General features: G+C 48.8%; 1 protein-coding gene across 1 annotated transcript in view; it reads left to right on the top strand.

The window, feature by feature from the left end:
• The window catches only part of LOC144752974 (E3 ubiquitin-protein ligase TRIM39-like), a 411,520-nt gene that overhangs the window by 345,921 nt on the left and 49,562 nt on the right, over positions 1–16,037 (top strand). The window contains exon 6 of the mRNA XM_078640783.1: positions 2,829–2,855. Within this exon, the coding sequence (XP_078496909.1) occupies positions 2,829–2,855 (27 nt within the window). The remainder of the gene's footprint in view (positions 1–2,828; positions 2,856–16,037) is intronic.

The following is a 16,037-nucleotide window of genomic DNA, read 5'->3' as shown; positions in this document are numbered from 1 at the left end:
TCACAAAACTGAGAGATTGTCGGTGTACAGCACCTGCGTTGGGAATGGCAGACTATTCCAAGGAATTTGCCCTGTTTTGTGACACTCGAGATAATTGTGCATTGTCAGTCCTAACGCAAGAACATGGCACGACCAGAAGGCCTGTGGCATATTTCTCTGCCACCCTGGATCCAGTGGCTGCTGGATTACCAGGTTGTCTGAAAGCAGTAGCTGCTACCTGCGCAAGTTTAGAACAGAGTGAGTCCATTGTCATGGGACATCCTGTAACTGTGTATGTTCCACATGGAGTGGTAATTTTACTGACCAGAACAAAAACTCAGTATCTCACCCCTAGTCGGCTGACTAAATACGAGAGCATTCTTGTGGGTGCTGCAAATGTAAACATTGTTAGGTGCAGTATTCTAAACCCTGCCACTTTACTCCCCGACCCCATGGATATGGAAGGTGGGGTGGATGATGAGCATGATTGCATTGACTTAACAGAATTCAACACCAAGCCACGCCCAGACATTAAAGAAACACCATTGCCTGTACATGACATGGAATTGTTTATGGATGGTTCATGCCTAAGGCATGAACAAGGAGGCCTGAGTGCTGCCTATGCGGTAGTCTCCTTAACAAAAATTGAAGAAGCAGGTTATATAACATAAAGTCTGCACAAGTAGCCGAATTGATCGCTATGATAAAAGCTTGCAAATTGGGAAAAAACTTACGCATAACAGTGTATACGGACAGTCAGTACTGTTATGGGGTTGTGCATGACTTTGGCCAGTTGTGGCTGCAGAGGGAGTTCCTGACTTCATCAGGTACCCCTATTCGAAATGGAAAAGTTGTTCAAGACCTTTTAGAGGCAATCCAGTTACCAAAGGAACTGGCAGTGGTAAAATGTGTTGCTCATAAGAAGGGCATTGACACTGTATCACTGGGAAATGATTTTGCTGATCGAGTGGCCCAATGGTGCACCAGGGATCGGTATATCATAAATCCAAAGCGAGGGGGGCCTGGAACCAGCTGCCAACTTCAAGTGTTTGAAGAAGTGCCTACACGGAATGAAGTGAAAGAGTGGCAGCAGGCGGCACCTTGGCAAGAGAGAGAGAAGTGGAAAGAAGATGGGTGTAGACCAAGAAGTGTGGATGGTGTCATTTTGGGCCCAACTGGTATGCCTGTGTTACCTAGGCACTTACTTAGCACAATGGCGAGATTGATACATGAAGGATCACACATTGGTAGGGATGCCATGATTCTAGTGTTCCAACAGACTTGTTACAGTAAAAAGTTCAGGAAAGTAGCAGAGTCCCTCTGCCAGAGGTGCCTGCCATGTCAAAGGATGAACGCAGGCAAGAAAACTGTGGTGGAACTGGGAAAAATTGGGAGGTCCGGGGGTCCCTTTGTGAGAATACAGGTTGATTTCATCACCATGCCCCGTTGTGAAGGAAAGCGATATGTCCTTGTCATGGTCTGTTTATTTTCGAAGTGGGTGGAAGCTTTCCCTACTCCCCAAAATGACGCAAAAACAGTAGCTAAGTGTTTACTAAAAGAACTGATACCTAGGTTCGGGGTTCCAGTCACTCTTGAATCAGATCAAGGCTCACATTTTCAAAATGAGGTGATCGCCGAACACTGTAAGGCCTTTGGAATATCACAAAAGCTTCACTGTGCATACCGTCCAGAGGCTTCTGGAATAGTGAAACAAATAAATGGAACTATCAAAAACAGACTAGCAAAACTGTGTGATGCTTCTGGCATGACCTGGGTGAAGGACCTGCCCCTGGTCCTGATGGGACTCAGAAGTGTTCCTGACCGCAAGACAGGCCTAAGTCCCCATGAAATCATTATGGGAAGAGTGATGAGACAAGCATGGGTGCCAGGAAGCAAACTGTTGAGTATTACTGATGATTTGGTGCTTGAATACTGCAAGAGATTGGGTGACCAAGTGCGTTCTATCTCTCGCCAGATCGGAGAAGACGCCATCCTCAATCCAACGACTCCTCTCCACAAACTGGTCCCTGGAGACTGGGTAAAGATAAAGAAGCATACTCGGAAGAGCTGCCTGGAGCCAAGGTGGGGAGAGAAACGACAGGTGATCCTGGTAACTACCACCGCAGTAAAGTGTGCAGGGGTTCCACGTTGGATACACGCCAGCCACACCCAGAAGGTATTACCAGACGAAGAGCCTGAAGAAGAAGGGCGTCCAGCAGAGGACTCTGCAGGAGCCAGACCAGAAGTAACTGACGACGTACAGCCCAGTACCAGTCAAGCTGCAGGATCAGCAGACGTTGGCCCAGGAATAGTTGATTACGAACTGCCAAGAGCCCAGCCTGCTGAAGGGGTCCGAGAAGCTGAGCCAGAAGTAGCTGAAGACGAGCTGCCGAGCATATGGCCAGAGGAGTGGATACCATTGATTGATCTCACTGAAGACCCCATCCGAACAAGTGAACGACTTCGTGAAGGTAGAGAGTGGACTAGTGAGGAAAAGCAAGGCACAGGCGAAGAACCTCAGGATCTTGAGATTCACATCAAAACTGAGGAAGGAGAAGGTCAGACAGGGACAGAACAAGTGACTCCTGATGTCGGGAAGGGACAGACTAGACATAGCGTAATAGTTTGAGCAGAAGAAAGTCCAGAGATCGAAGTGCTTGAACAGGATCAGATAGGATTAGAAGAACGTGTTCGGGAAACAGAAACAGAGACATTTGAAAAACAAACACAAAACTGTCCTGAACAAGGCCAGATTAGTAACCAGGCAGAAGAAATAGATGCTAGCCCTGGAATTAGTCAGGTAGAAGAGGAAGAAACTGAAGCAGAATTGCCGCAAACTAATGAACAAGAGGGCAAGAGAAGAAAACGAAGTCCAAGTACCAACTAAAAGACTTAAGAAAAGAAAGCACATTGAGCCTAGATTTGTCAAGAAATTGAGGCTAAGGATAAAGACGGTGGAAGAAAAACGTGCAGAAGAAAGGAGAAGTGCTCGCATAGCTGAGCAACAAGAAGGTACTTCCAAAAGGAGTGACCGAATAAAGAGACAAAACAGAAAGTACAAGTCTCCTGAATGGACACTCGTTTTGGAGGAACTTGAAGATCTTGATATAACTGACGTGAACGACGGAGAGCCCGTCCCTGAGTACTCTGCCGAAGAAGAAGACGAGCCACCGTGAATTTGCACAAAGTAAGCTACTTGTGTAAAGACACAAAGAGGGGTCGAGAAACTACTTCTGAGCAAAAAATGTCTGATTCAAGCGTGAGTGGTAGACCTAGTCGCAGCTGTTGCAAAACTTGCTGCAAGGTATGTGTATGTAGTATAGTTGTCCTGATATTAGTTTGGATAGGACTAACAATTTTCATTCCCTTTGCTGTGAGCAAAAATACTAATATTGTCCCTACTGAAATTGTAAATACTGACAGTGAAGAGCTGACAACACAGAGTGTAGCAAGACATGAGAGAGCACTGAGACAAACAAAACAAGACTTAGAAGCACCAGATGAGGGAGGACTACATTATCACGGAGTTAAGAACAAGACACACTTAAATGTTTTCGCAAACTTGTTAGTACACTATGTAGAGACCATGGAAATTGAAGATTGCTATGTCTGCATGAAGCTACCTACCTCTGTAGCTGAAGGCGTGACATACCATCACTTGCCGCTGACATATGGAATCTCCTGTAGGATTTTAGCTAGTTTATTTTACAAAAGAGGACCGTTACAGTACTATTACTCTAACAATGACGTGATCTTTTCTGAACTTCCTATACGTGGGAACTTGAATCCTGTACATACAAAAAGTGACGTTACTCGCTATATGGGTGAATACTTTCTGACTATAGGTAATATTGACATAGGTGACGCACACAGAGATAACTTGACTTGTTCTTTGCGTGAGCAGGAAAAGATGTTCCTGAACATGGCAGAGAAAAGGAGAATTAAGATACAAAGAAAGGCAGATGACGAAAGTCAGAAAAGGCCAAAATGGGCAGAGAACATGGAAGGCACCTCAACTGGTGGGGCGGGTCCTGCTCTGTTGCTGGATTTTGAAAAGAAAGGCAAGCTATGTCTTCACCGCGAGAAGACTAGCTATTATAATAACATTTTCATTGGTTCCAGTGAATGCGAACATAATTACAAGGTAATTGGAGGTTGGGGTTTCAAAAATGGGTCAGAGCCTGTGTTTCCTGGAATTTATTATATTTGTGGGGACAAGGCTTATTTCAAATTGCCGGATCACTGGTATGGAAGCTGCTATTTTGGCATTGTCTTCCCGAAAATATACCATGTGAATGGAGTTGCTGGAAGCAGTGAAAATACTAATGGCTTAGTGCGTAGTAAAAGAGAAAGTGTAGGTGAAATAATGGGTAGTATTTTCAGTGCACTAATACCTGGAGTGGGAGTGGTTCTGAACACTCACAGAATTTGCAAATTGTCTACTATAGTGGATGTGTTGTCTACTGACACAGCTCATGGATTTCTGCTGGTCATACCGAAATGGTTGCGATCAGATCAATGGTTTTGCAGAACAGACTTGCTCTTGACACCTTATTAGCGAAAGAGGGCGGAGTCTGCCGGATGTTGAAGGCGCAACATTGTTGCACTTATATTCCGGACAAAAGTGTACAGCTCAAAAGATATGTGAAAAACATTACGAATTTGGAAAAGGAACTCAAACCACTCGAGGTTGACAGTGCCTGGAAGAGACTGGTAGATGGTCTCTCGAATGTAGGTCATTGGCTTGCTATTTTAGGTAAAAACTTATTGTTCAAGGTACTGATGCCAATTGGAATTATAGGTCTTATCCTATTCTTCATCTTTGCCTGTTGCAAATGCGGTAAGCACACCCGAAAGCATCAAGTGAATGCCAGAGGAGTGAAACGAAGTGTGGATGAGCTTGAATTGGAAGAAATGAATAATCAGATATACAAAAGGGTGAAGAATTCTCACCCTACCAAAAATGAAAGAGAGAAGCTGGATCGCTTGTTGGAAGAGATAGAGTTGTACAAGGTGTGATAAGTTGGCATCTGGTTCCATTAGATTTTGTGATGATAGTAAATATCATCAAAGAGGGGATTGATGAAGCAAAGCTTCGCATTTGCGACTTGCTTTTGTCATGAACCTCGTGTATGTGTAACAAGGTAATAATTTGTACGTCTTACTAACGTTTATTTCATGTTTAAACAAGGTCCACGACGCTTGCCTATGTGTTTCACTAAAACGACTTATTTGAGTCAATAAAAATGGCCTCTGCTTGTATTTAGTTACTGCGCATGCGTCAGCCACACTCACGTGTCCTGATGTGTCTGCAGGTTTGGAGGGAAAATAATGCGCATGCGTAATACATAGCTTTGCCAGTAACGTGGTACTGCTCGTGCCACTGCTCTTGTACTCGTTTATATGTAGCTAACATTTAGACTGCATAAGTATATTTCTTAGTGATAAGTTGAAAGTACAAACCCTGTGATGTGTTTTCATAATGTTATTTCTAATGTATTAATTTGTTCTCGCTTACTTTTCATGTACCGCGGGGAATGGGGGTCTGACTGAGCCGAAAGCCATCTTGGAGGGTACTTGTGCGCAGACTCGACAAAAGTCATCCTGGCATTGAATTGCTGCCAAAGAAGGTTGATACCAGAAGCAAGCCTGGGAAACAGCACCTTCGCCCCGCAGCATCACTATATTGTTCCATTATGTTGCAAAAATGTATTCTTTGCCTGTATTCTGCGCAGTTTCTCATGGGAACCCCAATCTCGCTAGGCGGTACCCAGAGATGTAAATTAGGCATCCAAATAGTGTGTCATGATTGGTGTGTTACCCAAATCCTACCTTAGGACCAATCCAAATTGAGGGATTCTGACACTTTGCAACATTGGGGGGTGGTACACCGTCCCCAAACTGTATATCTACCCTGGGTTCACCTAGGGAATTGTCCGACTTGTCTGGTTTAGCTGACCTGTCACTGACCCAACGCACTCAATAGGTGACTGAAGATACAGAGAGCTGCGGAGCACTCTGTCCGAAATTGACCATAGACTAAGGTTCTACTGAACCTTAAAGTGCTGGCGAAGCACTTTGCTGGGAGTTCGCTGACCCAATCGGGGTCTTGATCGATAGCTGCTGAGAGGGTGGAGCGCAGGCGTTGCTTCCAAACTGCGGGTGCGGTCCTGTCCTGAGCGGTCCTGTCCTGAGGGTTTGCTGTCCTGTCCTGAGGTCCTGTCCTGATTCCTAATCTGAGGGTATCCTGTCCTGTCCTGGGTGTCTATTCTGCACCTGCTGTCCATTGAGGGGTATCCTTCCTTGAGGGTTTCCTGTCCTTAACTGACCCGTGGCCAGGGTTTGGTTTCCACACCAGTCTAGGTAAATATTGCTCTAAACTCTTTGAACTTGCACCTTCCTATTTTCTGTCTTTGCTTTAATAAAGACACACCTTTGCACATGTTGATTTTTCCATGCTTTTACCGCAATTATTGAAACGTAAAGTCATTTGCATATTTCCATAACGTGTTCCCATGTTACCCTACCTGTTAGAAATCATATTTTGCATTGCAGTTTGTCATTTCCTGATATGGTCTAGAACGGCCTTACTTAAACTGTCCAAAGAACTTTTGCCCTAAATGCATAGCGTTCCTTTGCATCTCATATTAGTAATTCAATGATTACCCTGACTTTATTTCTCTATAGTTATGTACTCTTCATTATCTTGGTTATTGATTGCCTTATTCTTGTGAATCTCATGTTAGAAGAAAACGAACTCTAGATAAAGATTTTAAAACTTCCAGTTGTCCGTGGTCATTTTACAAAGTATTTTGAATGTTATTTGGGTTGGTATACTTTGCTGCCTTTCCTTTACAGCTAGCTCCCTGATCTATTGTGGTCATAGGTACCCGTGGCGGTGGATGGTAAGTCGGGTACACTGAGTAATTACAGTAGGGAATACACACAAATTGGTAGAGCCCGTGAAGTCACCTGATCAATGTATATGGTGAATTGAAATATATGGGCCCGAAGCCGAAAGCGGCGAAATTATTGGTTGGGTGACCTCGCGCGCTCTATCACTACCTTCAGATCAGATTAGTAGTATTAACAATGACGGCGAACTAAATAGAGGTACGTTCAAAAAAACAACAAAACAAACTCAGTGTGCAGGTTTGAGTACAGCCAAATTACATGGGTGGGTGCAAATCCAGGTTGACGTCAAATGCCTTGTTTGCCCAACCTTCCCTCTCGTCACTTCTGCGAGCATAGTGGTGCATAGAGAACAAACAAGTACTGAAAACCCTACATTGCAAACAAAAAAAGCTCATACACATAATACGAGCGACACACTCACACACACAACACATAAACGCAAAGTACAAATGCACAGAGTACACAGATCAATCAATCAATCATAGCATTTGTAAAGCGCACTACTTACCCGTGAGGGTCTCAAGGCGCTGGGGGAGGGGGGAATGCTGCTATTGCTCAGAAAGCCAGAACTTGAGGAGTCTTCTGAAGGTCAGCAGGTTTTGGGTCTGTCGTAGGTGGATGGGGATGGTGTTCCAGGTCTTGGCGGCGAGGTGGGAGAACTATCTACCGCCGGAGGTCGCTCTTCGGATGTGGGGGACTGTGGCGAGGGCGGCGGAGTGAAGCTGGCGGATGGGGGTGTAGAAGCTGAGTCGTCTGAGGTACGCTGGTCCGGTGTCGTGGAGTGCCTTGTGTGCCTGGGTGAGGAGCTTGAAGATTCTCCTCTTGTTGACGGGAAGCCAGTGCAGGTCTCTCAGGTGGGGTGTGATGTGGCTGCGGAGAGGGATGTCGAGGATCTGGCGTGCAGAGGCGTTTTGAATGCGTTGAAGTTGTTTCAGGAGTTTGGCCGAGGCTTCTGTGTTGAGGGCGTTTCTGTAGTCCAACCTGCTGCTAACGATGGCCTGTGTGACCGTTCTTCTCGTGTCAGTGGGGATAAACTTGTAGATCTTGCGGAGCATGCGGAGGGTGTTGAAGCAGGAGGAGTAGACGGCGTTGACCTGCTTTGTCATGGAGAGGATGGAGTCGAGGATGACCCCTAGGTTGCGTGAATGGTCGGTGGGTGTGGGAGCTGTTCCCAGTGCGGTCGGCCACCACGAGTCGTCCCAGGCCGAGGCGGTGGATCCGAGGATGAGGACTTCCGTCCTTGTCCGAGTTCAGCTTGTCGGCTATTCTTCATCCAATCGGCGACTGCTTTCATTCCTTCATGGAGGTTGGTTTTGGCGGTGTGGGGGTCCTTGGTGAGGGAGAGGATCAGCTGGGTGTCATTGGCGTAGGAGATGATGTTGAGGTCGTGCAGTTGGGTGACGTGGGCGAGTGGTGCCATATAGATGTTAAACAGCATTAGGCTGAGGGATGAGCCCTGGGGTATGCCGCAGATGATCTCGGTGGCTTCGGAGCAGAAGGGGGGGGTGGACGCTCTATGTTCTGCTGGAGAGGAAGGAGGTGGTCCAGTCCAGGGCCTTCTCTTGGATCCCGGTGTCGTGGAGGCATGTGCGTAGTGTGCAGTGGCAGACCGTGTTGAAGGCGGCTGACAGGTCCAGGAGGATGATGGTCGCAGTTTCTCCGTTGTCCAGCAGGGCCCTGATGTCATCGGTGGCGCCGATTAGGGCAGTTTTGGTGCTGTGGTTGCTGCGGAAACCGGACTGGGATGGGTCCAGAATGCTGTTCTCCTCGATGTAGCGGGTCTGTTGTTTGTTGACGGTCTTCTCGATGACCTTCGCCATAAATGGGAGCAGGGAGATGGGCCGGAAGTTCTTGAGGTCTTTGGGGTCCGCCTTGGATTTCTTGAGTAAGGCGTTGATCTCTGCGTGCTTCAATCAAGTATTTATAAAGCGCGCTACACACCCGTGAGGGTCTCAAGGCGCTGGGGGGGATGCTGCTACTGGTCGAATAGCCAGTTCTTGAGGAGTCTTCTGAAGGTGAACAGGTCTTGGGTCTGCCGTAGGTGGGTGGGGGGGGGCGTTCCAGGTCTTGACGGCAAGAAAGGAGAAGGATCTGCCGCCGGAGGTTGTACGTTGGATGCGGGGGGCGGCGGCAAGGGCGAGTCTGGCGGAGCGGAGCTGGTGGGTGGGGGTGTAGAAGCTGAGTCTGCTGTTGAGGTAGGCTGGTCTGGTTTTGTGGAGTGCTATGTGTGAGTGGGCGAGCAACTTAAAGGTGATCCTCTTGTTGACGGAGAGCCAGTGTAGGTCTCTCAGGTGGAGGGTGCTATGGCTGTGGTGAGGGATGTTGAGGATCAGTCGGGCGGGGGCGTTTTGGATGTGTTGCAGGCGTCGCAGGTGTTTGGTTGGGATGCCTGCGTAGAGTGCGTTGCCATAGTCCAGTCTAGTGCTGACGAGGGCCTGTGCCACCGCCCGTCTTGTTTCGGTGGGGATCCACTTGTATAGTCTGCGAAGCATGCGGAGGGTGTTGTAGCAGGAGGAGGAGACGGCGTTGACCTGCTTTGACATGGAGAGGGAGGAGAAGAGGATGAATCCTAGGTTGCGTGCGTGTCGGTCTTCTCTTGGATTCCGGCTTCTTGGAGGCGTGTCTTCAGTGTGTGGTGGCAGACCGCGTCGAAGGCAGCTGACAGGTCCAGGAGGATGAGGGCCGATGTTTCGCCGTTGTCCAGTTGGGCCTTTATGTTGTCTGTGGCGGCGATGAGGGCTGTCTCCGTGCTGTGGTTTCTTCAGAATCCGGACTGGGATGGGTCCAGGATGTTGTTGTCTTCAAGGTATCGGGTCAGTTGCATGTTGACGATTTTCTCAATGACCTTCGCCGGGAACGGGAGCAGGGAGATGAGCCGGACGTTCTTGAGGTCCTTGGGGTCTGCTTTGGGTTTCTTGAGAAGGGCGTTGATTTCGGCGTGTTTCCAGCTTTCCGGGAATGTGGCTTTCTCGAAGGAGGTGTTGATCACTTTCCAAAGTTGGGGTGCGATGGCTGTGTCGGCTTTGTTGAATATGTGGTGCGGGCAGGGGTCAAACAGTGATCTTGATTGGATTGAGTTCATGGTCTTGCGGGTTTCGTCATCGTTGACGTTGGTCCAGGAGGTCAGGCTGTTGATGCGGATGGGGTTCGTGGGTGGGGTGGAGTCTGGTGTGGTCGGGGTGGCTGCTGTGTTGAAGCTGTCGTGGATGTCGGTGATTTTGCGGTGAAAGAAGGTGGCCAGCGAGTCGCAGAGTTCTTGTGAGGGCGGGATGTCGTTGGCATTGGCGCTGGGGTTGGAGAGTTCTTTCATGATGCTGAAGAGCTCTTTGCTGTCGTGTGCGTTGCTGTCCACGCGGGTTTTGAAGGCAGATCTCTTGGCAAGTCTAATGAGGTGGTGGTGTCTGCGGGTGGCGTCCTTGTTGGCTGCGTGGCTGTCCGGTGTTCGTTTGTGGGTCCATTTCTTCTCCAATTTCCGGCAAGTGCGTTTGGAGGCCTGGAGTTCTTTGGTGAACCAGGTGGCTTTCTTGCTGGTGCAGCTGTTGGAGGGTTTTTGAGTTGGGCGAGGGTGTTGGCGCAGTCGTTGATACACTGTCTGAGGTTGCGGGCGTCGGCGTCTGGGTGGGTTTAGGGCGAGGGTGGCGGTTAGCTGGCCCTCGGTGACTTTGCTCCAGCTGTTGGGCGCGGTGGTGCGTTGTGAGCTTCTTGTAGGTGAAGTGGATGCACCGGTGATCGGTCCAGCAGTGGAGTTCGGTGGTGTGGACGAAGGAGACGTGGTTGCTTGCTGAGAAGTTGGGGTCAAGCGTGTGGCCGGCGGCAGGGGTGTGATCGGTGACGAGCTGTCTGAAGCCGAGGTTGGCGAGGTTGTCGATCAGGGTGGCGGAGTTGACGTCGTTGGTGTTCTCGAGGTGGAAGTTCAGGTCCCCAAGGAGGATGTAGTCTGTGGAGGCGAGTGCATGGGTGCTGACGAGGTTGGCGATGGCGTCGCTAAACTGTGGCGGGGGTCCGGGGGGTCTGTAGAGGAGGGTTCCTCTAAGGGTGGTGTTGGGGTCGGTGTGGATCCTGAAGTGCAGGTGTTTGGCAGTACTGAGGGTGTTGTCTGAGTGGGTGAGCTTCCCCTCCGGGAAGGTTGCTGTCTCGAAGGAAATGTTGATGGTTTTCCAGGGGTGGGGTGCGATGGTAGTGCTGGCTTTGTTGAAGATGTGGTGTGGGCATGGGTCTGACGAGGATCCGGAGTGGATGATGTTTGATTTTGATGGTGTCGTCGTTTATGTTGGTCCAGGAGAGCAGGTGGTCGGTGCGGATGGTGGTCGTGGGGACGGGGGTCTCCGTGGTTGTCAGGGCGGTCGTGGCGTTGAAGCTCTCGTGGATGTCAGCAATCTTGCGATGGAAGAAGGAGGCCCTTTTGGCGGATCTGATGAGGTGATGGTATCTGAGGGTGGCGTTCTTGTTGGCTGCGTAGCTGTTCGGCGTTCGTTCACGGCGCCAGTTCTGCTCTAGCTTTCGGCAGGTTTGTTTGGAGATATGAAACAGAAAGCCCTATTCAGCCTGCATGATATGGATCTCAAACTCTGTAACTAATGGGGCCATACCTCATATCGGCTCACCAAGAAAAAGTTAAATTTAACCAATGCTGTGTTACAGGTCCGGACATGCCTTAAGATATAAAAATAGATGTGCACAGGATCACCCACATAAAGAAAATATGTGAGAAGGCAAGGAAAGTACCTCACGGACGTAACACCCGAGGGGGTTCCCGGTTTATTAATCACCGGTATACCCACTTCTCATCATCGGTTACTTTCCTTGCTGGGAGGATAAAACAAGTGCAAAAAGAGTGTGCACAAGAAAGAATAGAGAAAGAAACAGACAAGGAGTGTACAAATACACTAGCTAGTAGGACAGAGAAAAGTGCTCAGAAACAATTAGCAAGTACCTACACCCAACAACCAACACATATAAAAATGTGAGGTTTGCCAAACTTCACCGTTAAAAAATGGTTAAATTGATACCATTCATTTTTGTGACTGGACCGACATGTTTCATTGCCTTGTCATTGGCAATTTCGTCAGGGCAAATAGTTGGGTCTCTATTCTCAATCCTCCATTTTTTCATATGAGGACCTGTACACATACACACATTAAAACAGAGCACAGCGGTGGTCAATTGGTAAGTCAATAAAAGAGTCTCTAGCACACAACAAACCACCCCGTAGCCGGTGGCTGCAAATCGGCCCACTAATATGTCCACGTCCAGATAGACTGCCTTGCTGTTGCTAATGGACCAGGTAAAGCGCAGGCTGTCATCAGCTTGATTTAGCCAGTCAAGAAATAAATGTAGCCGGTCCTCTGTACCTGTCCAGATACAGAGGACATCATCTATGTAACGTCTCCATTCCTGGATGTTGCTCAGGAAAGGATTGGAGGAATGGTAAATCACATTCTCCTCAAACTGGCCCATATAAATGAAGGCCAGGCTAGGGGCAAATGTAGCCCCCATAGATGTCCCAGACGTCTGTAAGTACAGTTGTACTTTGTACTCAAAGAAATTTCTCGTGAGTGCCAGCTCAATACATTGGAGGACAAATGACACAGGTGTGTCATAGAACCACTCCATCGCACCCAGGGCTCTAGCTGCTGCCACCAGCGTAGCGCCCTGGGGGATGCTGGTGTATAATGATTCGATGTCGATAGTAACCAGTAATTGGTTGGTGGGATCAAAAGCCATGTCCTTCAAAATGTTTAAAATATCTGTGGTGTCCTGCACATACGATTTCTGTGTGATGACTGCTTCTCTGAGAAAGAAGTCGGAAAATTGAGACAGGGGTTCGAGGATCGATTGAATACCAGAGACGATTGGGCGTCCTGGCGGCGGACGCTGTGGCTTATGAAACTTAGGCAAGATGTAGAATGCCGGTACGTGAGGATTCGCATTGATAATAAAGTCAGCCTCCTTGGTAGTTACCCATTTCTTGGATACAGCATCCGCCACTAGATTTTTGATGGTATTGGCAAGTTCCTGGGTGGGGTCACGCATTATGGGACTGTAGTTGGTGCGCACAGATAGAAGTCTCAGCACCTCCGTCTCGTAGTCGGCGGTGTTAAGCACGACCACGGCCCCACCCTTGTCCGCCGGCTTGATGGTGATTGCGAAATTCTGTTGTAATGCTTTAACTGCTTGCCAGTCCTCTCTAGTCATATTATGTCCCTGATGGGAGTGTGTTTGTTGTTCGAGGGCCTCCACTTCATGTAATACTCGTTGCTCAAAAACTGCAACTTCCGGACCCAGAACTGATACTGGGGGACAAAATGTGGAGGGATGCTTTCGTTTAACCATATTGCAGGTGAGCGGGAATCCCGTGAAGTAACATGGTTTGGGTTCGGTCCACCATGCTAGCACTTGGAATTTGCTGGCAAGTTAGCTCCCTGCATATTTCACGCTGTACATCTTGTAATACTGGCAGCACATTGTCATAAACTTTCCTGTTTTTAAATAACTGTGGCGGCTGTCACCACTGTGCAAATCAGTGGCACATCTTGTTGACAGCAACATGGGGAGCTCCCCTCCAGCTCCTCACTTTACTAGTACACTCGGATAACAACAGAATCTGACTTGAATATATCATTATGTATGAAATGGCAATGTTATATGTTTTCTGCACAGGTGACTCACACCTAGGAGTTTCCATGACGGATTCGTGATCTTTGACACGCCGTCTTTTTGATGCTCAACGGTATAATTACCATTCTCGAGCATAAGGTAATTATAGTGATTTGCAGCCTCCGGCTACGGGGTGGTTTGTTGTGTGCTAGAGCCTCTTTTATTGACTTACCAATTGACCACCGCTGTGCTCTGTTTTAATGTGTGTATGTGTACAGGTCCTCATATGAAAAAATGGAGGATTGAGAATAGAGACCCAACTATTTGCCCTGACGAAATTGCCAATGACAAGGCAATGAAACATGTCGGTCCAGTCACAAAAATGAATGGTATCAATTTAACCATTTTTTAACTGTGAAGTTTGGCAGCACCAGAATAAAATTTATTCAGCTAGCCAAACCTCACATTTTTATATTTGTTGGTTGTTGGATGTAGGTACTTGCTAATTGTTTCTGAGCACTTTTCTCTGTCCTACTAGGTAGTGTATTTGTACACTCCTTGTCTGTTTCTTTCTCTATTCTTTCTTGTGCACACTCTTTTTGCACTTGTTTTATCCTCCCAGCAAGGAAAGTAACCGATGATGAGAAGTGGGTATACCGGTGATTAATAAACCGGGAACCCCCTCGGGTGTTACGTCCGTGAGGTACTTTCCTTGCCTTCTCACATATTTTCTTTATGTGGGTGATCCTGTGCACATCTATTTTTATATCTTACGGCATGTCCGGACCTGTAACACAGCATTGGTTAAATTTAACTTTTTCTTGGTGAGCCAATATGAGGTATGTCCCCATTAGTTAGAGTTTGAGATCCATATCATGCAGGCTGAATAGGGCTTTCTGTTTCATATTCGTTGAGTGGGGGGCTGCCCTATATAGCCTTTTTCCCCCTTACATCCCTCTTTGATTGATAGGTTTGTTTGGAGGCCTGGAGGTCTTCAGTGAACCAGCTGGCTTTCTTGCTGGTGTGGCGGTTGGAGGGTTTCTTGAACGGGGCGAGGGTGTTGGCGCAGTCGTCGATCCACTGCCTGAGGTTGCGGGCGGAAGTGTCAGGGTCGGCGGGTGGGCTCCGTACGAGGGTGGTGGTTAGCTGGTCTTCAGTGACTCCAGCAGCGGCAAAGGAACTGTTGGGTGCGGTGGTGCATAGTGGGTTTCCGGAAGGTGAAGTGGGTGCAGCGATGGTCAGTCCAGTGGAGTTCGGTGGTGTGGTTGAAGGAGACTTGGGGGCTTGCAGGGAAGATGGGATCAAGCGTGTGGCCGGCGGAGTGGGTGGGTGTTGTGACGAGTTGTCTGAGTCCGAGGTTGGCGAGGTTGTCGATCAGGGTGGTGGAGTTGGTGTTGTTACTGTTCTCGTGGTTGAAGTTCAGGTCCCCGAGGAGGATGTAGTCCATGGAGTCGAGGGCGTGTGTGCTGACGAAGTCGGCGATGGAGTCGCTGAACTGTGGTCGGGGTCCGGAGGGTTTGTAGACGAGGGTTCCTCTGAGGGTGATGTTGGGATCGGTGTGGATCTGGAAGTGCAGGTGTTCGCGGTGCTGAGGGTGTCGTCGGTGTTGGTTGAGACTCTGAGAGTGTTCCTGTGGAGGATGGCGATTCCTCCTCCTACTCCGTTAGTGCGGTCCCTGCAAATGATCTTGTAGCCCTTCCGGGATGGCTATGGCGATGTCGGGTGATGAGGAGGGGTTCATCCAGGTCTCCGTCAGGAAGGCAACATCTGGGGAGGTTGAGTCGAGTAGGTCCCAGAGTTCAACGGCGTGTTTGCGTGCAAAGTGGGTGTTGAGAAGAATGCATCTGAGGTAGTTGGGCTCTTTCCTGGTCGGAAGGTTGGCGTGCCGGATGCTGGTGAAACTGCAGTTCCAGCAGGAGAAGGGTCCTTAGGTACGTTTCGGGGCAGCCAGGCAGCAGGTGCATGGTCGTCCGGTGTTGAGTGCGTGGAGGGAGCTGAAGTCGGAGCGGAGACTGGCGTTGTGGCGTTCGCGGGGGCCAGGGGTTCTGGCACTGGGCGCAGTCCAGGTGCGGACGGACGCAGACGGGCTTGCCTTAGGTGCGCCTTCAGCGCGGCCGCATAGCGGCCGCCATAAGAAGGGCAGGGGGAGTGGACGAATGAGCGAGCGGGGGGCGGGCCGCAGGGGACACAGCGGCGGGAAAAGCGGGGCAGGAACGGTGAGGGAGCAGAAGGCAAAGGAGGGCACAGGAACCAAGTGTAAAGGAGAAAAAAACTAGCAATTAAAAGTTAAACAGAGGCAATACACAGGGCACAGAAACCAAGGGTGAAGGAGGAGAAACAAACAATTTAAGAGTTAAACAGAGGCAATACAGTACAAGCAGGAGGTGCGGGCCGCAGGGGACACAGCGGCGGGAAAGACTGGGGCAAGAGCGGCGAGGGGACAGTGGGCACAGGGCAGAGATTTAAGCAAAGATAAACTGAAGGGAAGAAAAAAAACAAGCATTTACAATGCAATAGGTCTCGCAGCATTAAAGTTTGAGCTATTG

Source organism: Lissotriton helveticus, chromosome 5_1, assembly GCF_964261635.1.
Source record: "Lissotriton helveticus chromosome 5_1, aLisHel1.1, whole genome shotgun sequence".
In the NCBI taxonomy this organism is placed as follows: Eukaryota; Metazoa; Chordata; class Amphibia; order Caudata; family Salamandridae; genus Lissotriton; species Lissotriton helveticus.
Note: the sequence above shows the minus strand (reverse complement) of the source record. Positions and strands in the feature narration are given on the sequence as shown.